Consider the following 27577-nt stretch of genomic DNA (forward strand, 5'->3'; position numbering starts at 1 on the left):
ATGGTTCAAAATTCTGGCAGATGACCTGTAATAACGGCACTAACAACAACTCTATTAGCTGAACTGTTGATTACCTGTTGTTAAAAGTACCTTCAGGGTCTGACTCATCATCTAGATGACACAGCTTTGCTCGTTCTGACATCTGACAGGTTATTTTCAGCTGTCAAGTAATCTTTAATGTAAACGTGTTTCAATGCTGACTAAGGAAAATGAGTTTCTCCACTTCCACTGTAAAGAACAGCAAAAAAAATATTCTCAAATTAGCCTTGGCTTTGATTGGATTCAGTCACGAAGTGTTTTGTGGACTCAAACACTTCACCCACCCCTCCATCGACATAGGGGTGAGTAGATGAGTGAATTTTCATTTCTGGGTGAACTATCCCTTTAATGTCATAGCAGGCTCCAGGAAAAATGTATACCCAAGACATAACTACAATCAACATTAAAATGTTATTTAAATAAAAAAATATTTTCACAGAGCTGTGCACAAAAAGCATCAAGAAAACAATTTAAGGATTTTTTTCTATTCCCAGGCCCCTAACGACACATCTTGTCTGGCCTGCAGTGGTGGGTGGCATATTTGACTTTGCCAAACTGACTCTCTGTCCCCATATCTTAGGGGCCGGTTTGAACTTCAGAACAAGCCTGAAGCCTCTTCTGAAGACAGAATAAATCCATCTTTGGACTCGTATGTCCAGTTGAGTGAATGCAAAATGGTATCACAACACTAGGGTATGAGCTATGTGAGATTGTGGGTTATTGTCTGCCAGATAGGGAGGACGATTTTATATAAAATCTTCCAGATACCTGCCAGTTTCACATCTCTAGTCTCTTAAGACTGCTGCAAACATTTTCAGCAAGGCGAGTATTCAGATCCTGCTCTTTGCGACCTCTTGTCTCTGATTCAATCCTTTCCAAGGCCAGCCTCTTAGCTCGCTTAGCTCACTTAATTATGCATCAACTACTGATCAAAAGCAATTAATAGGCAGAGCCGCCTTTGGACTCTGTGGCTCTTAACCTTGTAAGGCCTTCAGTTCTGTTGAATAAATGATCAGCTATGGGGATCTTGAGTTTGCACTGTGTCGTTAGTAGACTGGCTGTGTGGGCAGCGGCGCACGTTTCAGACTTCACTCAGGTCTCCTGGGTAAATCTGGAAAAGAGTCAGTACGTTTGCAGCCTTTGTGAAACCGCACTTTGTAGAAAACACTGATAACCATCAGCTGATCCAGTCCCACCTCCGTCAGTGGACAGCCAATCCCCTTAGTAAACATCATCAGTATGCTGACACAGGTATGAGGATCAGGACATTGGTTCTCAACAATAGGGAGCGAGATTCAGGCAGGTGAAGCCCAGACAAACAGGTTGGCATCCTCAGAGGAGACACAGCTGGAGAAACAGATGCGTTGTTTATTAGCACAAGAAAGCATACATGACCTTTGTCAGCTCGACCTTGTTTCAAATTCATAGAGCTGCAGATCGGACCTGCCTGGTACAGCCAATATTTAAGTGTGGGATAAAGAGCTGCTCCAGCGAGACCCGTCAGACAACAGACCACTCAAATGAAGTGTCTTATTTTGGCATAACAGAAAATAGTTAACCAATATGCAGAGAGAGGATTCTCGTAGAGAAAAAGCATTAGTGTAGTTAGAAACATTATAGCAGCACCTGTTATCTCTGACTCTACGTTGTGCAGGGACAAACAGACACACATCAACTTCAGCTTCACCAGCAGATACCCATCTATCACTTGCTAAGCTCAACACACAAACACATCACTTTCAGCCAAAATCCCAAAAGGTTTCCTGCAATATTCTTTCATTGCAAAATAATACTGCTACAGTGCCTCTTTTATATTAATACACTGGAGACCAAGTGTTTTGCTGCACTTTATTGCAGAAGCTGGCCCTTTCTGTGTACAGAAAAATATGCTGTACGTGATCAGTTTGTTGGACTACACTAAGAAAAAGATAAAAGTAATCCAGGATCATTATCGTGCAGATAGGTGGGATGTCAGAATCCCTCTTTTTCCTCAGTCCCTCATTTTCTATTAAGAACATGACCTATTTCTTTCACTGACTCCCCTGTACATTTCATCTTCTTTCCTCTTGTGCATTTCCGTGCTTTCACAGAACAGAGGCCTGAAAAGGAATGGGAGTTTTCATTCCGGATCTCCTTTTCAATTAAACTCCCTCGCTTGCCAGGAGGAAACGCAGCCCGGCTCTTATGCAATCCCCCCTCCAAATACTGAGGCTAAGTGGCAGATAGAAGGGAGAGAGACACAGAGTGAAAAGAGGAACGAGCGACATGGAGGAATGAAAAGAGTGCAGGAGGGGCAATCCTCAAAAGTGTCTGGCACCATCTGACCCAGTGAGTGGCTTTCCTTTGTCAGGATATGAGGAGTGTGGGTGGGAGGGAAGCAGGGGGCTTCCGTCTCCTTTCACACACTTATTTCACGGCCATTCTGTCGCCACACGCCTCCACAAAGCTCTCATAATCGTGCCAGGCAGCAGGTAAACATGCATTCAGCCCACCTGACGTCACAGTGTACCCAGGTCCTAAACAGGCCATTACAGAAGTTGAACTTTCCATTGAGGGAGGGGGAGAGCTGGTAGCGATGGGAAAAGAAGGGGTGCCTGGCTGGAGCTGTGGAGAAACTTTGATAAATATAGGGGGTGATAACAAACCTCCCCAAGGAGCAGGAGGGAAGCTAAAAGGAGAAATGGAGAACGAAAGCAAGCCGCAAGGTTTCCGAAAAGTAAAACTGCTGCGGTGGCTGCGTATAAACCCCCTCCCCTCAATCCAAACCCCCCCACCAGCCAGTGTCTGTATCCTCAGAGTGCACATGCAGCCACTGCTGGAATTACTAGGTCAGACTTGTCTGAGACAAGAGGCTGCGGGGCTGCTCGGCCTGGGATTTTCAGCATGGCACTACGCTGCTCTAAGAAAGCCCAAAGAGTCCAATTACTCAAGATGAAACTGCAATTACACTGCAGTTTTGCTGATCAGAGGCAGAGGAAAGATGTCCGCTCTGACAACATAGATTAAGATTTATGTGGCCAAAATTCAAGTTCTAGAATACTTGAAATGGCTAATGAAAAAGCTAACATCACAGATCTTGTTTCTGCTGCAAGGAGACATGACTAACCTTTGTTGAGTCCGTCTTTTAAAGACATAAATTCAGAGCGGGCATTCAGGCAGCCATATCACTCTGTTGACACACTTACAGAAGTGCATATACAGACTCACTTTACTGTTTGCCTGCAGTAGCCTGCATAATCACTACCTGCATGCATAAATGTAATATTCACAGCTAACAATCCCAGTGGACCTCCAGTTAAAGATGAGCAGACACTGCAGGAAGAATTCAATGGATCTTTCAAGTAATGAGGATAAAGCCTCCTACTTTTTTTCCTTGGGATGTGTACGCAAGGGGTGGAGCAGCAATATTGCAAGAAAATGAGGATACAAAGGCTGAGCATATGCCTTGTACTTTCTAGCATACACAATTGTAGCATGAACAACTTTGGAATGATGAAGGAATGTAAATAAAAGAGACACTAAATTTAAAAGGTGTATACGGCTATTAATTCATTTTCTGATGGGTTCGAGCTTTGGTTGTAGAGGGCTGAGCAAAGTAACCACAGATGCTCCAAGCTCTTCTTGGGAGCCTCCAAACCACCTCTATTGAACCTTTTCAGATGACCTCGCTGGTTCAAAATGCCAGAGCTTCCAATGCTATCTCTATGGATGAACCCATCCACACTGCAAAGAAAGGGAGACTTGTATCTGATATGTCATTCTGTCTATCTGAAGCCCAGGTGCATTGGTAAGGCTTGGATGCACTGGTGAAGCAAAAGCTTTAGTCAGGTTCAGCTTCTTCTTGCAGCTTGTATCGTCAGGTATAATTAATTACCACTGACTCTGTGCAGATTTGGTTGCCGACCCCACATTGTAAATGACCTTCACCTGTGATTAAGACACCAATAAAACATATCTGGGGTATTAAGTTGTTCCCTATCCAAAATGTCTTGACATTTTCCGGCAGAATACCATGTCATAAGACTCGGAGCATACTGATTCTCTTCCTGACCACTTCACACTCAACTGCAAATGACCTAAAACTGTGCTGGAGGCTATTTACTTTAGGAATACTTAAAATACTTATTCTAATCATTTGTGTTTAAAATAGCTAGCAACCAGCACAGTCATTCAGGTCTTGTGCTACTACCACCCGTGTTCAATCAAAAATCTCTCCACTTAGCCTCTATATTATCTCAACACCACAGAAGTTGCAATCTCATGAATCCAATCTCTCTTGGTATTTATTCCCCTTAACACCGCTATCCAGCTTTATTATAATTACTTGAAGCCCTTCAAGAAGGCCTTAATCGTTACTGTAATCATTTGCAGTCTGCTCTGAGTGATCAGCTAATACATGAGGAGAAGAGCCCTTTGTTATTCTAATGGTCCTCCACACCCTTTCTTTCTCTGGTGAGGAAATGACCCACACATCGCAATCCAAGGCATTACTGCTCAAGGGTTTTGTTGTGTTGAATCCTGCCTCTTTATAGAGGAAGAATTGGGCACTAAGCAGAGGCTGAAGATGGTAAGGGTCTCTCCAGATAACCCCTAGGGAAAATTGGTATTCCTGGTATAGGTTTCCTTTCCGGGGGAATTCATCAGAGCATTATACATCAATGCACTGACGCAGCTGTGAGAGCATATCAGAGGGGTCAAGTGCAATAGAAAACCGGGTGAGGGTGAAAAAACGAGATTAAAGATGAAAATGATATGATGTGAATGTGAATCTTAAAAACCTGCATGACCACACACACACACAACCTGAGGTAAAGCAGTACTGGGTGGAAGTTTGACAATCTCAGCCAAATGCTTATTTTGTTTCCAAGAACCACATGAGAAGGAGTTTGCTGCTAGTCTCTCTTGTTTGATAAATGTAATCACATTAGCTCGCTTCATTCCTTCACACAATGACTGGAGAATCTGAGCTAACACACTGGCTGACTTATTAACAGCAACACATACAGGAAGCATTGTCCACAACTTCACCCTCTCGTTCAGGGATTTTCAGATGCTCTCTGATTAGCGATTAGAACATGTCGATAAGCGAAAATCTCCCTTACCATGTTTTTACTTAAATGAAGACTACTTTCCACCGTAGTCTATGGTGTTTACCACACAAGGAATCATTCTGGCAGAATTTATTCGCTTCACTTATTTGTCCTGTTTATTAAGAATACAAAATCCAAACCAAAGGCAGCCAGGAGACATAAAGACAGTGAAAAGAGGAACGGCAGAAGAAGACTACGCAGAGCCAAGTCTTCTCTGTGTTTGTGGCTGCTGATCATCTAGACTGACAGTACATGAAGAGGGTTTCCTATGGGGATGCAGTCTGTTCTGAATGGCCCAGCTGTTCCCTGCTCATTCACGTGTCCCAGTGCCCACTGAGCAGCCGGGCTCTGCCAAAAAGAAAGACAGACACAGTCTCACTCCAATGCGAACAGTGACAAAGCCTACTTTTATGAGGGTTTCATTCAGAGGTGACCAACAAGCTCCAGGAAAACTGGGGAGACCATATGCTCCAACCAGGACAGAGCATCTGCTTCTTCATCAATCTATCTCCCGAGGACACGGCCCACCTCCATTCAACCTCGCGACTGGCTCGGTCTGACCCGGCACGGCTCGCCTGCGGGTGGCCTCAGGGCCCCCAGGGACGTGTTGATGGGCTTGGTGTCCCAGCCTGGATGCACTGCTAGCGGCTTGCTGACAGTTACATGTGGGTCTGCTGACAGAGCATCGAGGGGGGAGCCAAAAGGAGCAATGTAGCCAGACGTCTGTGGACTTGTGCGGAGCAGCAGAGGGTCAACTGGGAGGCAGAGGGGTGGAGAGTAACGATGGCCCTACTTTGTTTGTCAGCAAGTGCAAAGACAGGTGCATACAGACAGAACACAAGGACATAATGGAGCAATTGAGCGCAGTCAGTTAATCATTCACTTTTCGCGACTGACTCCTCAGTTTCCAAGAGTGGCAGACCTTGAATGTTTTCAGTCTGCTGGGAATGACTGCACTCCGGCTGAGGGCAAAAATTCAGGAGGTTCAAACTGAAGCACAAACTATAGAGGCAAGGAAAGCCTAATGGTTTTCAAATGAACCGTGGTCGCTTATCTAATACACATACATGCTCAGATCACTGGCATATTCTCGTTTCGCCATGAATAATAACACAGACCCAATCACCTGCACAATCAGTGCAAGAAGTAAAAAAGGCGCTGGAATTGTCCTGGGTAAACAATGTGATTGATTATATTCACAGGTCCATAATCATTGGATGTCATGATGTAATTAATCTTTAATCTCACTTCCAAATGGAACACTATGGTAGAATCCATTTTTCATCAGAAAGAAATTACACGCTGCGTATGCTATTTTAGAACGAGCATTTGAGAAGATTTGCTAAACACTTTATATTCACAGGAATATACCAACATTGTCCAGGATTTCACAGGAGACAGTGTACTGTACATATTAGCTAAGATCGCCCTTATTTAGATTGTTTTATTTATTTTGTTAAAGTTTCCACATGTCCTTCAGACAGCCAAGTATATAAAAATGTATTGTATATAGTGGCTGCACAAGACGGAAAGTTGAATCAGTAATAATAAGAAATGCACTCAGAGATGCTGCACTTGCACTCCTATCTGGGTACAAACCCTTTAACTGATTAATGAAAAAAGATCTTGACCCTACCCCCAACAAAAGTTTACCTATGTACTCTACACTACCGCGCAGCATGGGTGGAAAAATCATTGGTAGAAATATAAAATATAAAAAGAAGACTTGAATATCTGAGTTCAACATCTAAAACAGGTGTATTGAAGCTCACAGACAGGGAGAGTAAAAACTTTTTTTAACGGCCCATTAGTCCACCAGTTTGGCAGGATTTCTCCCAGTGCTCGCAATGGCCTGTCGTACCATGTCGACTGTGAGAGTGCAGAGAATAAAACCTAACTAAATCATCCACAGTGCTGCACACAGACAAAGATGTGGCATAAAGACCAGTCATAAACGCAACAGTAATAAAACCCAAAAGCACCCACCTCTATAATTCACGTGCTGCCTTGTATAAACAATATATCTCTTTTGTCTGCCACATCTGCTTTGGCTTAATGAGCTCTGGGGTCTGATAATGCTATTAATGCCTGCCGGGATGAGCTCTGAGATGACGTTTCCTTCCTCTGTGCACAGAGGACAAACCAAAAACAGACGTTCAAATGCTGTCAGTATTCATTACGGAGAGTACAGCGAGGATGTGCCTGCATATGTGGAAACCAGACAGTATGTATACGGACATGCAGACATGTTGTCAGCCATCTTGTCTGCAATCATTACCCGAAATACATTGATGTGTGTACAATGTAAATTGATGCTTGGACACAGGATTTCAATGTCACCACACGTTGCTGAACACGATGCGTCTACTTGGTCCTTGTACCGGTGGTGGTGCACAGTAGAGCTGCTCTGAAAACAGATGGAGGATTTCTTGTCGCTGTCACAAAGACCTGAAAATGTCCCTGGCTGAGATTTTATGATACTTATTCGAAGTCGCTTCACCCCCAACTTGAGTTTGAGCGATGCACAAGTTCAAATATAATGCGGGCTGACAGCACTCAGGACAAATATGTTGTGACATTAACGCAGGAAATAATGCAGCATTCTGGTATTCTATTTGGTTTGTTTCTATGGGTGCGTTTCAGTGAGGCCTGGTTTGTTTCTATGGGCAGAAAGAATATATCAAACATTTTTCTTTGGTCAAACTAAAGAACTTCATTTTGCGTAGTAATATCGTTATAGGGTGAATATCTGTATGGTTACTACACAAATTGAATTTTGGAGTTTCCCTAGTTGTCTTCATAAGCCCATTTAAAGCAACAAAAGTTTGCTCAGATTCTAAATTTAGTTTAAAATCTCTTCAGCTATTGTCCAAGCTTTCTAGTGGGTTGCTCTGATTACAAAACAGGAAGCCAACAATAATATTAGTGTGGGTGGATTGCGTGTTAATGTCCAAAGAGCTGTCATCACCTTGTAACAGCATCTATTTTCAGACAATAAGATGCAACAGGGTCAGATGAGGTTGAAACACAAAATGCAAAGCCTGCCAGGGAGAAGTAACACGTCTCGACCTGCAGGGTTGTTTTACCTGAGTCGAAATGTGCAGGCTGAGAGCTCTACACATTTCCAGGAAGAATAATCCAGTATGACGGAAAATGTTTTTTTCTAAGCACATAAACAAATGCAAAAATATCTGTGACTCAGATGTTCTGTGTGAGCAGGGATTTGTTTACTCAGCAGTGAGTGTCAGTAACTCGCAGCGGGTGACGCCAAGAAGGTTAAAGGACATTTTATTTGAGTCCGCATATGTGTGTAGCGTTGCCTCCTCAGTGACTATAGCGTACAGTAGAGTGACAGGGTGCCATGTTTCTTCAGAGGATGACTGAGACCACAGATGACACGTCTGGCTGGTCACAAGGACACATACTTGTTGAATGTCAGTCTGATGTCATTCACAAGCCAAACCCCAAATTACAAGAGTGCAACACAGGAAGGCAGTTTGGTGGTTGATTCTTGTGTTTGTTTCCATTCCGACACAAGTTTCGTGATCAGTGGGGCACTAATTAAAGTGGCATGGATAATCTGGGTGAGGAAAACAAATGAGCAATGCTTCGACTCAAGCTCACAGGGTTTCTAACTCTTAATTTCCCAGTGGAGCTTTGGTGCTGAGGACTGTGGGATTGCAGTGAACTCCCAGAGTTTGAGATGTGGTGTTAACTGAATGAATGTCAAGGAAGGTCTCGGCGCTTAGTGTCACAGATCACCCAGACTGGTAAACATAAGCAGACTTTGGAAGTTCACTGAGGCCCCAATAGTTTAGCTGCCATTTAATTTCTATTTTTGCAAGATTCAGGTTTTTCATGCAGCAGTGGAGCTTTTCAAAGTAGTGTACAGAAGCGGTTTCGCTAAGAAATAAGTTGATGACTATTATGTCCACATTATCCAAAGGTCCATCCACTAGCTTTTATTGAGCCTTCAACATTATGGTCAGTATAAAAAAAAGAGAGAAGGAGATTCAGGTTATGGTATAAAGCTTTTGGGAAAAAACCTAGATAGTGGACTGTATCATATAATTATCATCAAACTACTTTTCTAAGGTCGACCATGAACTTGGAAGCTTAACTACTATATGCACACTACAGGCGTGGTATGATTTCAGCCAGTATTATCATACTTAAAATAGTTCTCAAAATCTGCAAGATATGTATAAGATAATTTTTGCAAGAATTTCACAGTTAAAATTCATTTGAAAACATTTTGTAGGCAACATTACTAAACATTGGGATAAAAAACACATGTACCCGAACAACTCTCTTTAACTCTTTTTTGAAATTGGTCAAAGATGAAACCTAGTTACTATAGTGTCATATCAGGACGGTGCTTGGATGAAAAAAAGATTATTGTGAAACTCCAGGGGTACATCCACCTTCACACCTATACATTTTAAAACAGTCCCATGTCCTTCATGGCTGTCAAAAATCAATAGTGGTTCTGTATTCTGGAGGCATGAACCGGTGCAATCAAAACGCCTAAATGTCCACCACAGTGGCTCCGGGCCCAGGTCAGCCTGTCTGTGCTTCATCCCCTGTGGTGATCCCCTGAAGTCCCACACGCACAGAGGTCACTTTCCTGCTGGATTTCCCACCACAAGTCTCTCTCTCCCTACCTTCACTCACCAACTGACTTTCTTCCCCGGATTTTTCCCCATGTATTTACCTGTCCCTCATCATCTCTCCCTGTGCGGTGTGTCACTCAAGTAATGAGTTTTCTCATACACGGTAGATAGAAGGATAGAGAGAGAGAGAGAGAGAGAGAGAGAGAGAGAGAGAGAGAGAGAGAGAGAGAGAGAGAGAGAGAAAGAGAGGCAGATATAGATTTAGAGAGAGAGGGTATGTCTCCATCTACACGTTGCCCAAATTTTTATCAAATTTCTAGAAAGGTGACAACACAAAATCTATTTATTTCTATTGAAAGGTTCCACATGAATAACTTGGAAACAGGGTGTCACTGAAACAGATGTAATTAATGAATTCCATTTCTCTTTCACTCGTAAACTGGTGGTTTATGTGAACACAACATCATTGTTTCTTCAAAATACGCTACTGTCGGGAAATATATATCACATCTTCTATTTACCCCAACATTTACTGTACATCTGAGCCAACAGTTAATCCAAAACCTCATGAATGAATTCAGGCACAACACAGGGGCACTGTATGTCCACTAAGAGTTTTTTTACATAAGCTGCATCCTTTCCAAGATTCTCCTCTTTTTTTCTCTGCCACTCCTGAGAATATAAGGTTCATAGCTCTGTCTTTATTTTTTCAAGTGTACAATGCCGATGGGCTCCAGCTGCCTTCACCATGCTATACCGTTCTGTCACCTTCGCCATCTGGGGTCTTATACTCTTACTTTCTGCACTAGCTTCAGACAGTTGTTGCTTAAATATTTCATTGTGAGCTATAAGATCTTGGACTTGTTTGTCATGAACCTCTTGTCTTGATTTATGCTCTTGTGTCTCCTGTAGGGCCTGATTTAGCAGTGCAATACCTTCCTCCTCTTCATCTTGGTGGACACAAGTCCAACCTTTCCCCGACTGAGACCTTAGTCTTTTGTCCAGGTCCGCACCTGTCAGTTTTTCTCCTCGTATTCACACTTCACTTGTTTCCAAAGACAAAACAAAGTACTTATCTTACAGAAAAAGTTACAAGTACTAGGAGATATCACCATACCAGTATTGTACCACGGCAATATCGCACTAAAGGGAAATCTTTAAAGCTGATATTTGACAGATGAAAGGCCTGGATCAGAAAGAACGTGCTGTTTGCACAGCCATCTTCCCACAGCCAGCCTACAGTCAATGGAAAAGATTTACAGAAGAAAACCATCCCAACTCAACTGAATGAATTTATGGACTGAGAATAGATGGTCTATGCAAATAGTGTTGTGTGACTTAAAAGAAATCCGTCAAGTTGCAAAAAAATATTGGGGGTGGGAACAAGTCAACTCCCCAAAGGGTGAAGTGTTTTTGAATCCTGGATACAGGTAGACGGTGTGAGAGAGAGACATAACAAGAGAGGAGGAGAAGAAAAAGGCAGTCCAGTCAGCCCTTCAGTAGCTCTCAGCATCCAGTGTTCCACATCAATACAGCGATCAGCATTTCCAGATCACTGAGCTGGGGGTTAACCACGGCTCTGTGCTCTGCACAAAGGTCATCATGAGAACTCTTGCTGTGAGGTCCAGTGACCCGCCCAGAGGAGCCAGACTCCGGGCTCCAGTTCCCTGGACTCCCTTAATCACCATGACCAGAAAGTCAATACTGTGCACGAGTCAATTACCCAAGGAAGAGAACTCAAAGCGCCACGTGATCAAGGAGTTCTCCTTACCCCGGCAACCAATCTTTTTGACAGTCAAATCATGGGAAACTTATTGGATTCGGTGGAGAAAGAGATCTTTACATTAATAATTCACTCTGTCTGTGGCTGAATCTCATCTCAGTGCTACAAACAGTGAGACCACACTGATGCACACAGCAGATGAGAAAAATGCAACGCTCGAATGGAAATGAACCTCTCGCGCTAAACTATCTCATTCTCTGCTTCTGTGCTCCCTCTGCCCTCTTATTTGTTTCTGCATTGTTTTTTCTCCTCCACCTCTTCCTACCCATTCTGGTCGAGTGGTGAAGGAATTCCTGAGTTGTTTCTTCCGCTCTTTTCCTGTCACCACTTCTCATTCTTCCACATTCACTGACCTCACCACTGATGCGGTTGAAAACAAAAACAGTGGATAAATGACAACCTTGAGTATTTTCTGAATTTCATATCACAAAGATTTCCGCTAGTCTAAATGGGTAAGTCAACTTTTCTGGGGAGAAATCTGCGCTGAAACTCTACTCTGTGAAAAAAAAGGTTTTATTTCTATTTCTGGTTCACTGTCGATACTTTTGCTCTGTCTGTCACTGCTCCCTTGTTTCCACTGACCCGTGCTGCTCCGATGCTAACAGTCTCTTCTCCTTCGCTTTCTTGCTCTCTCCAAATTCTCTGTCTTCTCTCTTCCTCCATCTCTTTCCTCTCGCTTTGCCTCCATCCCATTTTGCTCTTGCCAGTGGTGTCTTCGTGGTGATGGAGAGCCTCGTCTCCCTGTGAGCTGCTGTCCCTAATGAGGCTCCTCGGCCACACACCGTATCAAATTAACAGGCAGCACCAGCCTATTACAACCAGAACCCACCAGCCGGGCCCCGGGCAGACCCATGCACCTCACCTCACTGCACCGGTGATCGCACTCCGTGATTGATAAGATGTGATGCAAACAAAGAAAGTAGGGCAGGAGACAATGGGAGTGATAGAGAGATAAAGAGAGAGAGACAGGGGTAGGCAAATTAAAAGATATACGTGCCAGTATTTTTCCTGCGAGGAAAAATATCAGCCTTTCCAATGAGTAATTATCCTCTTGATGGAATAAGTAATGAGGGGAAAAGGTCGCAGATTGCCTGTGCGAAGAATATCCGTTTTATATTCATCGAAGCAACAGTGGTTATTGCCAAAGACTTTCGAGGCCTAAAGCATTGGACTAACAATACACACAGGTCATCTGAAAACTTGTTTGTATTCTCATTAAATCTCCTCTTTCAAAGTTATTCATTCCAATCACCTTACATTCTTGTCATTTGGGAGTGGAGACTTCAAGAAGCATCTGGGTTGGCTCAGCATCAGACTTAGAATACACCACTTGGATCAGGATAGGGGATGTTATGCACAGGAGAGAGTATTATGCTATAACCATCCATCTGCTTAATTGGATTTCGTTTCTTGGAACACATACTTGACACAATCTGATAAGGTTATAATCTCCCTTGTGCCTTTATGGTAGTAGTTCACTGTTAATTAATTAGTCACCTCAAGTTTAAGCATGACTTTATAATTGTGTACGAGGGGGGATGTCACATGGGGTCTGCAAGCAAATGCACTACAGTTATAGAGCACACGTGTGTTCATTGTTCGGTATATGGACGTTAAAAATAGGAAAAGGGTAAATGTTTAAATCAAGCTACAATAATGGTAGGATTACCCTGCGAGGAACGATAACGGCGAGTGTCTCTGGAAGACAAACCAACAGAAGGTCATCCCGGAATAAATGTCACCAATAAATTGGGTCCCAGAGAGAGAAAAAAAACACCCCAGGGTTATTTTACAAGACAACAAGGCTCCTATAAAAGACCTTTGTCTATAGTCTATCACAGTGAAAACAGAAATGTCCCAGACAACTGCTTCCTGGTGGGGGGTGATAGAGAGGACCAGAAACACTGGCAGGAAAAGAGAGATGCAGAAAATGAGATGCAGAAGGGTAGAAGCAGAAAATTAAACTCAATGTATACAAGATAGATGGATAAAGGAAGTGGAAAGATGGAGGGAGACTAAAATGCCTAAAATGTAGTGTATTCAGAGTGTATTCAGGAAGTATTCAGACCCTTTACAGCCTTATGCTTAAACTGTTTGAAATTGTTGTTGACTGGACGTTTTTGGAAAAGCACACAAGTGCATATCAGAGGAAAACCAAGACATGAAATTAAAGGAACTACCTCCAGAGCTCAGAAACAAGATTGTGTGGATGTAGAGATCAGGGGAAGGCTAAAAAAAAAAACATTTAAGGTCCCTAAAAGCAGTCATCTCCAGAGGTCCAGAAATCTCTATATAGAGATCAGAGAAACTTCCAGAAGGAGAAGCATCACTGTAACACTCTGGCCAATACCTTTCCAACAGTGAAGCATAGTAATGGGGTGTTTTTCAGTGGTAGGGAGACTGGTCAGGGTTGGTGGAAATCTGAATGCAGCAAAGTACAGAGACAAGAAATGAAAACATGGTCCACAACGCTCATATTGACTAAAAGTTCACCCTCCAACAAGACAGTGACCTCAAGCACATAACCAAGATATGCAGGAGTGGTTTGGGGACAACGCTGTTATTGTCCTGCACAGCTTGAACCCAATCAAAAATCTATCTAAGACCTAAAATAGCTTCCAACCGGTGGTCCTCATACAACCAGACAGGGCTTGAGAGGGTCTGCTGAGAAGAGAACGGCAGAAAATCCCGAAAACAAGGTGTGCAAAGCTTGTTGCATCATTTCCAAGAAGACTTGAGGCTGCAATCGCTGCCAAATGTCCTCTAACTTAGCACTCAGTAAAGTGTCTGATTACTAATGTGAAAGTAATATTTCCGTTTTTCGTATTTAAGGCAATTGGCAGAAATCCAAGATTATATTTTCCTTTGTCATTATGGGGTTACGAGTGCAAACTAATGAGGGAAATAATACATTTAAACAATATTAGCATAACTCTGTAACAAAATGTCATATAAGTTACGGGGGTCTAAATACTTCCCTCCATAAATACTAAGTTTATGGAGGGAAAGGAATTATGAATAATAATAAACACTCGTATACACTCTGTCTTTCCTTTAATTTCTCTAAACACCACACAGTCAAAAAAAATAACTCTGTGTGAGACAAGAGATTAGATCTGGTTTACTATGGATTAATGGAAAAGCTTCATCATACAATGCAAGGAGAAGGTGAATTTTAAGATATTGATTCTGATGTGCTTAAACTACAGATGAGCATGTCCCAGAACGTTAGGTTACAGAGAAGGTCCACTCTAATACTGACTCTGAGCTCACTTCTCAGTCATAATAGATTTACTCCAAGGGGGGATGGATAAGACTTTTCTTCTTTTTTTTTTTTATGGCCTTGGTCAGCAAATTGGCAGGACAACTTAAACTGATTCAATAAAGCATGTGTTCTCTCAACTCTCTACACTTGGAACTGGTTTTGGTACATTGTGCATTTGTGTCCCTGTGTGTGTTTATCTGGGGTTCCTGTGTCTGTCTCTTTTTTTAAAAATTTGGTGCCCATCTGTCGCGTCCTTCAACAGCTGCAGAGTGCAATCCACCCAGTGCACGCCAACACCTAGAAAGCTCTGTCGCAGAGGAGTGTCAACAGGCCTGATCCCCTTTCCAGTTTGACTGCAGACACCACAAAGGGCACAGGTCTGCAGTGAGACTGGTGCCAGACGTTTCCCTGTCTGTTACTAATTCACTACGTCTCTCTCTCTCTCTCTCTCTCACCAACCAGTGAGATTGGACCAATAACACCCATCAATTAACTTCCTCCACCAAAGACACCAACGACAGCCTGAGGTCCCATCACCACTTACGGCACTTGACACATCAAATTACCGAGTGGAAAACAGCAGCTCTATGAGCCTTTACCTGTGAATGTGTGTGTGTGTGTGTATACATGTATGTGTGTGTTTTAACAGATTTCATGCATGTGTACTGCAGGCCCCTGGTAGCCAGAAGTGGGTATGAATTCTGTCCTGCCCCACTCTGCAGTGGCCCAGACAGGGATTAATGGTGTCATTAATCTTACCTTTAAAATGAATGACTTCAGCACCTCCAACCATGCAGCCAGAGTGGCTGCCTATGGTCCCTCCCCCTGTACTCCAACCCCTCCCAACCCACTCAGCTGTAATGAATAGAGAGTGGATCTGCCCTCCTATCCATCCCCAGTTTGGCACAGCCTTGGCACAGCAGCAGTTTAGAGGTTGTAAGGAATGATCTGGCCACTACAAAGCATTTCTTTTCAGGTTTGCTGCTATTTCTCTTTATCTGTGGCTACATCCACACCAATTTATATCTGTCAACGAGTATTTTAGCTCCGTATAAGTAATCACCACCTGTAAATACATTTTAAATGACCATTTACATACACTGGGCATGTGTGGGTTAGGTTAAGTGTTTGTATAAGAAATATAAGAAATATAAGAAATATAAGTGTGAAAATACTGAGAACTAGAAGCAGCAATGGTAAGAACAGGGCTTTTGCTTCGCATTCAGATAGTTGAGTTGTGACTGATGAGAACCAATCGGGGAAAGAATGATAGTGACTGCGTCATCGTTTCCAAACATCTCAATATGGCCAATAATTAGCACCTAGCCCTACAACAACTCAGTCCCAGACTATTCAAATTAAAACAATGTCAGCAGTGTTTCCAAACAGTTTCAGGCACTTGAAAACTTCGATGTAGTATGGACTGCAGGCGTTATCGTAGCAACAGCAATGTGTTCTAAAACAAAAACGTGGTAGTGTGGATGTAGATTGTCCAACTCATCATCAATCCCAACCCCTCCGTAGTACAGCTCTGTTGTGTGTTCTTGTGTACAATCATCATTATAAGTTATAGAGTAGCAGATACAATGACAACAGCTTTGCATGACTGTGCACGTTTGATGGTTTCACGTTCCTTCAACATGCAATACATTTCACAAAACATGAGCTGATCTATAATAATTGGCAGGTAACATAATGATTCTCTCTCACCAGCACTGCACGTGTCAATATCTAGTGGAAATGTCAAATATATTGACGACTGTCCGGCACCAAAGCCATGCACAAAGCCGCGTGCGACCTGTCTGAGCTTGCATGCTGGGCGACATTCATTGCTAAGTGAGGGGGAGGGAGGATGTCAGGCTGGAGCGAGAGATTTCTCATTTCATCAATAAATGGCCAGTCTTCCTGCTCTTCCCCTCTCCTCCTACTCTTTCCGCTCCTCAGCTTCGCCAATGCCCGTTCACAGCCACACAGGCCGCTGGCCATTATCTACTAGACCGACCAGACACACACACACACCATTACATTACATTTCATTTAGCTGACGCTTTTAGCCATAACTCTCTGGACTGTGTGTCACTGTCAAAATGAGGGAACCACACAGGAAAATGTTTTGCTAAGCACGTGTGCCATTTCTTTTTTTTTTTAAATGGGGGGGGGGTACAACCTCATTCTTCTTCTGGCCACTGAGCATCACATAACGACTCCAGCTCTGTTCTCCAGCTCTTTGAAACTTCAGTTCTCCCACAAAAACGGGTAATAGCACTTTGCTGCTGACTCACAGATAATAACCACGAAAGACAAGGACACAGCAGAACCCTGTTCATTTTAAGAGTGAGAGTCTTCTGTTGAAGCTGATTATTTAGGATTGATAACTGCTTCACATTTTAAAGTTTAAAAAGTCTCTATAAAAAACATTCTCCTCGTGCTTTTAAGGACAAGGATCAACAACAGAATCACAATGGCGAGGTGGAGGAAGCAGAAGAACTCACTCACTAAAGAAATAAAAGGGAATCTACAACTGCAAGATGATTCTCATAGATGCACTTGTTACCGACACTGCTCTTATTACATAATGCATTTCTGTCAAAACCATTTTCATGAGTTGAGATAATATGGCTCCAACAATAGCACCAAGACCACCTGAATCCAGTTGTGTCATTGTGGGACATTGGCTTTTGCTTCACTCAGAACCACCCTGTCAGGTCAGTGTGTAATAACTGTCAGTCATTTCTCATGGGATCATGTAGATGGGATAAAAGTTGGTAGCTTCCTTCTTACAAAGTCTGGCAACCACTGACTACTGTGTGGATGTAATGTCTATAGTCAGGGAGCAGGGACTAGAAAGTAGACACTTTCATGGCTGTCTGCTAAATCAGTGAATTATTTAAGCCCTACAGCAGAATCCAAATGTACTCTATTCCTATGTCATTGCTCCAGTGAAGAAATATAAGTCATCTTCACTCGTAAAGCATTCATCAATACATTCTCCCAATAAGTCAAAACACATAAGGGAAATAGATCCAAATGAATATGTTCTCCAATCTCCATCAGATAAGCTGATTACACCTGAAAAGTGTATAGCATGTGACCATTCACAATATATACAAAGTGCCGACGGTTTATCAGGATGCAGATTGTCTATATGTGCAGTTGGTTGCTTTGTTGCAGAACATACTACAAACGAGAAATAACAATGGCGAAAATTAAGAGCCGACGAGGTGAAACTGGTAACTCACAGTAAGTTTAAGCAACACTTGCATGCACAGTCAAGTTGTGACCACCCAGGAAGCAAATGCGGGGACTGCTTTATCATTTCCAAACGTCTCCACTTCTTCTTGTCCAGACTTCATTGCAGCCAGCAGCATTTCAAAGGTTAGGACTTGTATATCTGCCACGGCCATTTAGCAGCTCTCAGATTTGCACCATTTGTCTTCAAGCCAATAAATAAATAAGCTATTATAATTTTATGCTTTGACTATTGGTATAATTTCTAATTCTGGATGCCCGGTCATACTTGTGGGAGGATGTTGTGAACTTTCAAATGTTCTGTGTGTCACTGCCTTTCATGACCAATAAACATTTCCTTGTAAACGCAATAACTCGTGTAAGGAAACTTCTCCTGCATTGTGAGTTTATGGCAGGTCTGTTGCAACTTGTTGGCTCTATGAATTCATTACCAAACCTTCCCCCCCTCCTTTTTATTTTTTCTTTCATTAAACTATTCTATTAAAAAAAAAAATGTTTCATGGAACATCAGCATTATATCTGTCACTGTATGTGAAACCATAAAAAAGTCTTTAGTTTAAAATAAAAACAAAGACAGATAAAAAAATATGAAGGGAGGTATTATAATAGAGATAACAGTATTGAGTTGTGTGAGCTGATAAAAAGAGCAGCTGGGAGTAGATTGTAGTGTGTATGGCCCAAATACCCTTTAACAGCAGTTGTTGTGAAGCCTTAATTATTCACTTCCCCCGTCCAGTTCTCAGCTACTGGCCTTGCAGTGCATGCTTAATTATAGCTACCTATAATAAACCGTGGTAATACACAAATGTGTCGCTGAGGTAATTCTTATGCAAACCTTCAAATGCACGGATGAAAACAAAACAAAACCAGAAATGAGAGGACAACAGGAAACTTATTGTATGCTAACAACACTCTAAACCAATAATCCCAAAGTAACAGCATAGATTTCCAGAAGCTCTGAAAATAATCAAATAAAATTGACCCCTGGGAAGTTGCCACTGTCGACACATGCTCCGCATATTCCTCAAGTTACAGCCCGGGGCAATAAAAGCAGGGTTGCAGGCCAGAAATGTGCCACCACAAGTACCTGCAACTGCCTGGGGAGAGTTTTCATTCTTGTGAGGAGATGGAAACCATACACCTACGAAACCACGGGTGCTGTAATAAGAATTTGTTCCCACTGTCTCTGCCTTTAGGTCTCTCTCTGTACCTTTCTGTTTGAGTCTCGGTCTTTACCTTCAGCTCTCTTTTTAGACCTATTTTACAGCCCTCCTTTTCTTTTCTTTCTATTTATCTCCCTGCGGAGTCTCCACCTCTACATGCGTTTCCTCACCCGCTCAGGCCATTGCCAAATCTGTAATATTCCTGGAATATATTCCGTAAAGTCAACAGTAGGGGCTTAGTGCCACACTATCATGAGTAATTGAAATAATCAACTTCGTAGCTAATGACTCATCTCCTTGGCACAAGATGTTCGTCTCCACATCACTGGGAGTGTGGTGCAGGAGGTGCCAGTGCCGGGAGACATTTCCCAGCACATTTCTCAGACAGAGAGAGAAGAGAGGAAGAGGGGGAGAGAGGGAGAGAAATAGCAAACACCCATCTAACGTGAGTCAACCATTATGGAAAACATTGAGGTTTCTTCCCCTCCGGGCGTTCTGGCCCTGTTGCACAACTCTCCTGCTGCTAAATGACTGAGAACGTGACCTGAAACATAGGATGAGGAGAAATTGAGGTTACAAGTTTGACGCAGCGTGTTATAAATTCACCTCCGCCATTAAGTATTTCACACCAGAGGGGTTATTTTTTTCCGATACCCACAAACCCCCCCCCACACACACACACACACACACACCTCAACACACACTTTCTGTACAGTAGCTATAGCTTGAGGACTGGCAAGTGGACAGTGTGTGTGTGTGTGTGTGTGTGTGTGTGTGTGTGTGTGTGTGTGTGTGTGTGTGTGTGTGTGTGTGTGTGTGTGTGTGTCGGGAGAGCTCAATCATGCTAGTTGTTACAGGCCTCTTCTGCACTGTGGGAAAACTCTCACATGGTCGTCTGCCTGCCTGAGTGAGTGAGTGGGGAGTAAGGGTGTGTGTGTGTGTGTGTGTGTGTGTGTGTGTGTGTGTGTGTGTGTGTGTGTGTGTGTGTGTGTGTGTGTTCATTGAGAAATGGCTTGACGCAGAGTACTCTGCAGTTCTAGCCCGGCCCCTTTGTACTTGTCAGTGTAACAAGTCTCAACAGCTACAACAATGTGAGAGGGAACAGAGTCAAGTGGAGCAGATAGAGTAACGTTCAAAAAAAATTATTCTAGCTTCGTAACCAACAGCTCTTCCTGTGATTAGATGCTGCCGCATGTGTTGAGGTATGCAGGGAATGTCCATGCTGACAGCTGAGGAGGGGGGTGTGTGTGTGTGTGTGTCGGGGTCACTGCGAACATATGTGTGTATTTACTTGTGTGAAAGAGATGACAAAAGTACGGTCAGAAGATAATGTGTGTGTGTCAAATTTGTTGTGACATAGCAATTAAAATATGTACACATTCTTGGGTACAAGATACATCTATGCAATAGCTCAACATTCCAGAACACCAGCTGACAATGAGGGAGAAGAAAACAGCCTCTTTCACCCTTACACCCACACACACAGACACACAAATACAAAGATAGCATATGCAGCGGCTGACGCGTGTGGACATGACAAGCATTCGAGGCCCTCTGGAAATACGCACGCAAGGAAACGCTCTGAAGACAGAGTGGCGTCACACATGTCTTCACATAACTGCAGGTGGTGCTGCAACCGACCGAGCGCCAGTGTGGAGCAGCTCATGAACGTTGGGCTGGCTTTTCAGGTAAAGGAAGTTGTGACATGCCCCTCCTGCAGGCCCATAAATCAGCCGGCTCAACCTCAACAACGACAGCTCTTGGGAGAAAGAGAGAGAGACAAGGAACATGCAGCGCGCGCGCACACACACAGGCACGAGCGCCATTCAGCTCAGCTCACACACACACACACAGTCACACACACTGTTATGAAAACGGCTGTGGCACTTTTTGCCTCGGGCTTTACACACCACACCTCCCACTATGTGGTCCAATGTGTGTGTTTAAGGTGGGAATGTTGAGTAATTATGGAATCATAATTGTATCTTCAAAATAGCACCGTTTAGCACAACTCTGATTGAGTAATGATTTATTTCAACAGGCTTCCAAATTTAAACTGTAGTAATAAGAAACAAATTGGGAGGGGCTACTTGGAACTTATGGCAGGTGAACTTGATATCTTTTCTGTTCAACAACAGAATCAACCCCTGACAGACTGAGAGGAGATTCCTAAATATGTTTTTCATATATTACTACTGCAAACAAAGTTCAATGAACAGAATCACATCAGCACACAAACCTGTGATTGGCTGGTAATGGCCAGTGGCTTTTCTTGTGCAACAGCCCTTTTTACTCATCTCATCACAAATGAAAATTAATGATCTTCCACTGATTTCTATCCCACTGCCCACAGTAAAAACATGATAACACTTATTAATCAATCAGGTTGTTTAACTACTGAGGTTGCAATGACTCATGAAATGCAAAAAACAGGAGTATAAAAAGCCTTTTTCTAATCTGCATAAAAGACTAGATATCCATAGAATTATCCACAGAACCTCAAGTTTTATGAATTAAACAAACTTTTTTAAGTTACCTTGAGCATCAGTAGCACATAAAGATGTTTGCTCATCACTTCACACCAGTAATTTCACCATCGGTTAATCTGCTATCCTGCCCTCCCTTTGCCTAATAACCTTCCCTTGTGTAAAGTGATTTGTCTTAAATTTCAGAAAAATTAATTTGATTGAGGGCACTGCTGCAGATTTTGGAGCTACTAAAGCAACATTTAATTGAGGCTTTAAATCACATGCACTTAGTCACTGCAGCTTCCTGAATAAAACGTAAATTTGCAGGAAATGTTACCGCACTTAGCTCTGTAGAGTTGCCATTCGTACCTGGTGTAAATGAGATTGTTATGGAGACTTCTCAAAGTGGACACTGTCCGATCATTACGAAATGTGCAGTGCAAAGAGAACATGGAAATGCTAAATAGTTTTATATGAAATAAATAAGACCAATATCAAGGCCAATTATGCGGGGAATATTATCAGCAGATAAGTGTGTGTGTGTGTGTGTGTGTGTGTGTGTAGTAGGTATCTTGTTTGTTAGACTCACCTAAAGGTTTTGTATAAACACTTAAAAGGTCAGATGTATTTTCAGTCTTTTACTTCGATTAACCTGAAAACACATTTTAACTTGACTTGAGACAGTTTGAGTCCATTTATGAGGAGGCAGACTTAATGTTTTATAGATGCTCTGAAAGAATTTGGCTGGCGGTAAATTAAAAACCTGCTTTGTCAGTCAGAAACAGTAAAAGTTTCTATGAAAGCGAGAGCTTTGAAAGGAGGGAAGCTGTTAGAGCTTGGGCTGTGCCTACAGCCAACAGTCAGGGAGCTGTGCTGTTAACAGGGAAGGTCGTCACTGAGTTGAGGGGAAAAAAACTGTGTTTGCTGAGGAGTGAAAGAGAAAAGAGATGAGGGAGAGAAACAGTGACAGAATGAGACAGAGAGGGAGATGCAAGCCTCTGACTTCACACGATTTAACGTCCTTTCTTTGGCTACAGTGCAGCAGCCCATGCAATGGTCCGTCTCTCTTTTCTGTTTTTATCCAAATAAATTCTGAGCATCCAGTTCTGCCTGACCAACACAATGTCAGAATGAGAGATATGGCCTTGCACAGTGGAGCAGCACTGGACCCTCATTAAGGGTTGGCCAGACTTTCCGCGCTCCGTGTCCTCCGAGACCTGCGTACTGGTTCTGGTCACACGTACATGCCCACGGTTCCATTCATACTAAAATGAGGGACCGTGTCAGTCTGGCGTTACATGGATGAGTAACTGATCTCACATTTCATTGTAGTGGGTGGATATATAGTAGTTGGAGCCCGCTTACGTGTACAGTCAGCATGGTCACATATTTTGGGACTTGGGTGGGTGACAACATTTACATAGAGAGGACCACAGTCGCAGAATGGTAGAAGCGGAAACTATGAATTCCCCTTCACATCGCTGAGGTACCCTTGAGCAAAACCTTTAAGCGGCAACTGTATGAGTGGGGCAGAGCATCCAAGTGTGAACGTTGTGTAACTGTGAATTTGGAGGAAGACACTGCCTAAAAAACAACATTTATTATCAGTGTCTCTACCCAAGATACATAAATGTCAAACAACATTTGGTTCAGTCACTCATGATTATGCATTCCAATTGTCCCCAAAGCATTCAGTTATGCAAAAACCTAGTGTTACACAAATGCGTTTAACTATGCCTTTGATTATTATGAAGGCTATAATTATGATAAAGGTTACATTCTAACACAATCAAATATATCTGAGTTATTTTTTCATCTGTAGACAATCACATAATCACCCTGTTTACAGGTGATGATGTCAAATATAAATGTTCGCCTAAAAAATGATTCTCTAACTGTGCATCCATTTGAATTGAAAGTGTTTTATTTATTGCTTGTGAAATCATCCAGAGCTAAATCCAATAACAGCTTTTCCCAAAACAACACCCTGCAAGCTTAATCAAAACAGCAGGAAAGCAAACAAGAACTAGTAATCAATAGATATGATGGATAAAAGCAAGGAGACTGAAACCCCCACTACCTCTGGTTTCAAAGACAAGAAAACAGACCAACCAGAAACAATCACAATGGAAAAAATTAGATGAAGACTTCAAATTTAAAAGGAAAACCAGAAATACTTGAAGTTTCAAGTTTCTTTACTTAATTCGCAGCCTCCCCCCACCTGAGAGAGAGAACCGATAAATCTTCAGATTTTGTGCTCGGCTGAGGCAATGAATGGGCCAAAGGTCAAACCAGTAAGAGAGATGAAAACTAGAGATTGTCTGGAGGCCCATTAAAAGGAAATTGCTGAGGAGGGACAGAGACGTTCATGTCCTGCCTGGGAGTGTGTGTGCGGGAGGGTGAGATGTACCATCACATGGTAGGTGAAACATCCAGGTGTAAATTTGAGGTATGACATTCAACATTTCCTGCGAAACATTCTTTTCATAGTTCGGTTTGGGAGAGGAAAACAGCTGCCACATGTTTTGTTTTCTCCGCATTTTTCAACATCTCTCATCCCTCGCTGCACATTCTTTGTTCTTTGTCACTGCTGTGCTCATTTAGCCACAGAATGATTGTCTCCTCTGACAAAGCTGTGTGGAGAATGTGGTTGGGCTGAATTCTTATGTTAGCACACAGCTATTGTTGTCTCAGAAAAAACAACAAAATAACAATATGGCCTTCTTGGAAGTCCCTGTGAGGCTGCCTCCACGTGCACACAGTTAAGCAGAATAAACATTTATAAAGCATCTCGCCATTTAATGGCCCATCTGAGATATGTTTTTAAATCACCCATGGCGGTAATGATTTCTGGGGGCAAAGTTGCTGCTTCTGAAAATGTTTTGACGTCTTTCATGACACACAGACCATTTCTGCTCTGCTGCACCTGTCATGTAAAATAACATTAGGCCTTCGGAGCCTCTTCATTAACTCCCAGCTTAGAAACATCGGGCAAAAATCCCTTTTCATATTAATTAACATTCCTCCAAGATATACAACCTGAAGAAACAGCAACGGTACAAATCCCTCACTGACAGGTGTGAAGGTTAGAGATATAGAGGCAGCTATGTGACACAAAAACAAGAAAACTCAGGAAGCAAAGAGGCGATTGATCTACCTGCCATCATCTTCTGGGCCTCGTATGGCTCCATGTAGCCGTCATTCTCGGTTGTCACTTTCTCCGTGGTGGTCTGTGTGCCACCCGCCTGCTCAGCATCGAAAGGATCCGCATAGTCTTCAAGGATAATGAGCTGCGGGAGATGAATAAAAAGGAAAGGTTAGATGTTAGTAGGGATGAAACAGTTATCTGCTTCACAGTTTATCATGATAAAATTCCTAATGGTAAATTTTATCGTTTCAATCCTTAATTACTGTGGTGTGGTGATTGATACTGTCTCCAAGACACAGCAAGTAATATGCATTTGCTTTTTAAAAACATGGCAGAGGGAGTGGCAGGCAGGGCCAGTGGTGGCTGTAGCAGTAGGAGAACACAAATTTATTTCCTTCTCCTCTTGACTTTAGCTGCTTTCAGACTTTCTGCCCTTAACTCTGAATAATCTCCTGCCATTATCCACAGGGGCTGTATGTGAGAACGCAAATGTCCGAGTGAGGTGCTCCGGACTTTCTCCAGAGTTTCCCTAGTAAATACTGCGGCTGTCAGAATGAGCTCATGTGAGAACACAGCAGGAGATCCTCCGCGGGATTCACCTCAATCAATTGGGCGTGTTGATGACACACGATGGACACAAAACAAAACAAAAAGAATACAAAGGATTGAAGGGATGAGGTAGAGGTGGTAAACAAGTACAGCCACTGTTGATTTATGTAAAAGACAAACTCCAGAGAAAGTCCGAACCCCATTCTGTAAACAGTCTCCAGAGTTCATGACTGAAGATGGCTTAAATGACATCATTATTTGTATTAGTCTGAAGCTCAGTAAATTGTCTGGTGTTTAGTCAGTCAGACTACTTTGCTAAAGCCTTCCTTCTTCAATGTTAATGTTGCAAATTTGATATGGTGTTATATGGGGCTATATTAGTATATTGTTTGATAATAAAGTGTGAATCAGTATTTTTTTAACATGTTCAGCAAATTTTAACAATACAGCTAAAATATCAACAACTGTTATGATGATTTTGGTCACTATAATCGTGATAAAAAAATGTTCACACCTGTTTCATAGCTGTTGGGAGGAAAAAAGTGAAATAGCAAGGTGGGTAATTCATTTAGCTGCTCTGTTGAACACTACAACATGTGTCAGGAGAGTTGTATGAGCGATGCTGCTGCGGACCAGGGCAGGACCAAGTGATATGCAGCAAGGCAGGTCAGGAGATAAAGAAATACATAAATACCACCCCACCTCTGTGTGCCTCAGTACACCACAATGCCTCAGCTTTTAGCCTTACAGCTCGCTCTCTGCGCCTGCTGGTCGGCCTAATTACATGATAGCCCAGTGACAGGCCTATATTTCAAAAGTAGAGGAAACAAGGACCACGACTTTCTTAACTTTTCTAAAGACAAACAATTTAGCAGATTTATGCCGAGCTGGCAGTGAGCCCCGGCTAATTGCAGTCTTGCTCTTTTGCCGAGCATTTTGTGCAGTGGATGGCAATTAGGTGGATGTCCTGAGACCCAGAAATACAGCCCAAACCTTAAGGGAGCAACAGTCCGAGGCTATAGTGCCTTGGGGTGACATTTGTTTCCCTGAAATGTTTGCTTCATCTACCAGGATGCCACTTCAAACATAAAGATCTAAACTCCCGTCGGAGCCATCTGTCCTCTTGGACATTGGATATAATGAGGGGGTGTGAGTAGAGGGGTTCGGGCCAGCTGTCAGATAAAACGTCTTCTCCTCTGTTGAGGTTCCTGACAGTCTGATCCTGCCAAAGAGTTTTTAAGATTAAAACCAGGCAAGGAAACGCTAAGGCTTACACCTAAGTGAGCATGTAAACACGTACATGACAGGCATTGGCACTACACCCTATGAGTCATGTGTAACAGGAAGGGATTTAGTCTCATTACAGACAAGCTCATCACTCATCTGGTGGATGGGGCCGGGCAGGCGGGGCCAGACCAGAGGTGTGCCACCTTTCCTGGGAACTACCACTGTCCTTCTTTGCCACAGAGACACACTTCCTTGAGGTAAACTACATATGCAGGCCACCCTTGACAGTCACAGTCTCTCTCTCACACACACACACACACACACACACACACACACACACACACACACACACACACACACACACACACACACACACACACACACACACACACACACACACACACACACACACACACACACACACACACACACACACACACACACACACACACACACACACACACACTTAGGGAAGCAAGCAGAATGTATATACCCGTCCAACTCTGGGATTTCTTTTCAGCTGGGAAAGCACCAAAATTTTTTCAGATCAAGGTCAAGTGTCATTTAATGGAGTCATAAATTTTAAAGAAAAGTTTTCAAGCGTAACATTCTAAGAAGTTCATGAGGGATACTGTGTAAGCTGCTTAGTGACGGAGAAGTGCTGGCAGGTATATTCCTGCACAGATCATCTGCACTATACAAGGATTAGGCAATAACAGCAAAGGAAGTAAGTGCAGCGGATGTGTTTCTGAGCCGTTACTGTGTGTTAAATCCGTCTTCTTCAATATTCCCTCTCCATCTGTTTTGGGGAAAATAACCAGGACCTTTTTTTTCTGCCACAGCATAATTATGGGTTCCTCAGATGTTTTGCTTCTGTGTACTCAAGCAGGGGGATAAATCCAATCCAAACATTGTTCTAGTTTGTTTTACGTGCCACAAACAAATGTACATATTTCACTCACGAGCTTAATTAAAATTCAGCC

General features: G+C 42.7%; 1 protein-coding gene across 4 annotated transcripts in view; it reads right to left on the reverse strand.

Moving 5' to 3' along the window:
- Nucleotides 1-27577, reverse strand: part of zgc:158464 (uncharacterized protein LOC791139 homolog) — a 103911-nt gene that overhangs the window by 56872 nt on the left and 19462 nt on the right. For all 4 annotated transcript variants that reach the window (XM_034571968.1, XM_034571976.1, XM_034571961.1 and 1 more), the window contains exon 2: nucleotides 24828-24960. In XM_034571968.1, the coding sequence (XP_034427859.1) occupies nucleotides 24828-24960 (133 nt within the window). The remainder of the gene's footprint in view (nucleotides 1-24827; nucleotides 24961-27577) is intronic.

Source organism: Hippoglossus hippoglossus, chromosome 3, assembly GCF_009819705.1.
Source record: "Hippoglossus hippoglossus isolate fHipHip1 chromosome 3, fHipHip1.pri, whole genome shotgun sequence".
Taxonomy (NCBI): domain Eukaryota; kingdom Metazoa; phylum Chordata; class Actinopteri; order Pleuronectiformes; family Pleuronectidae; genus Hippoglossus; species Hippoglossus hippoglossus.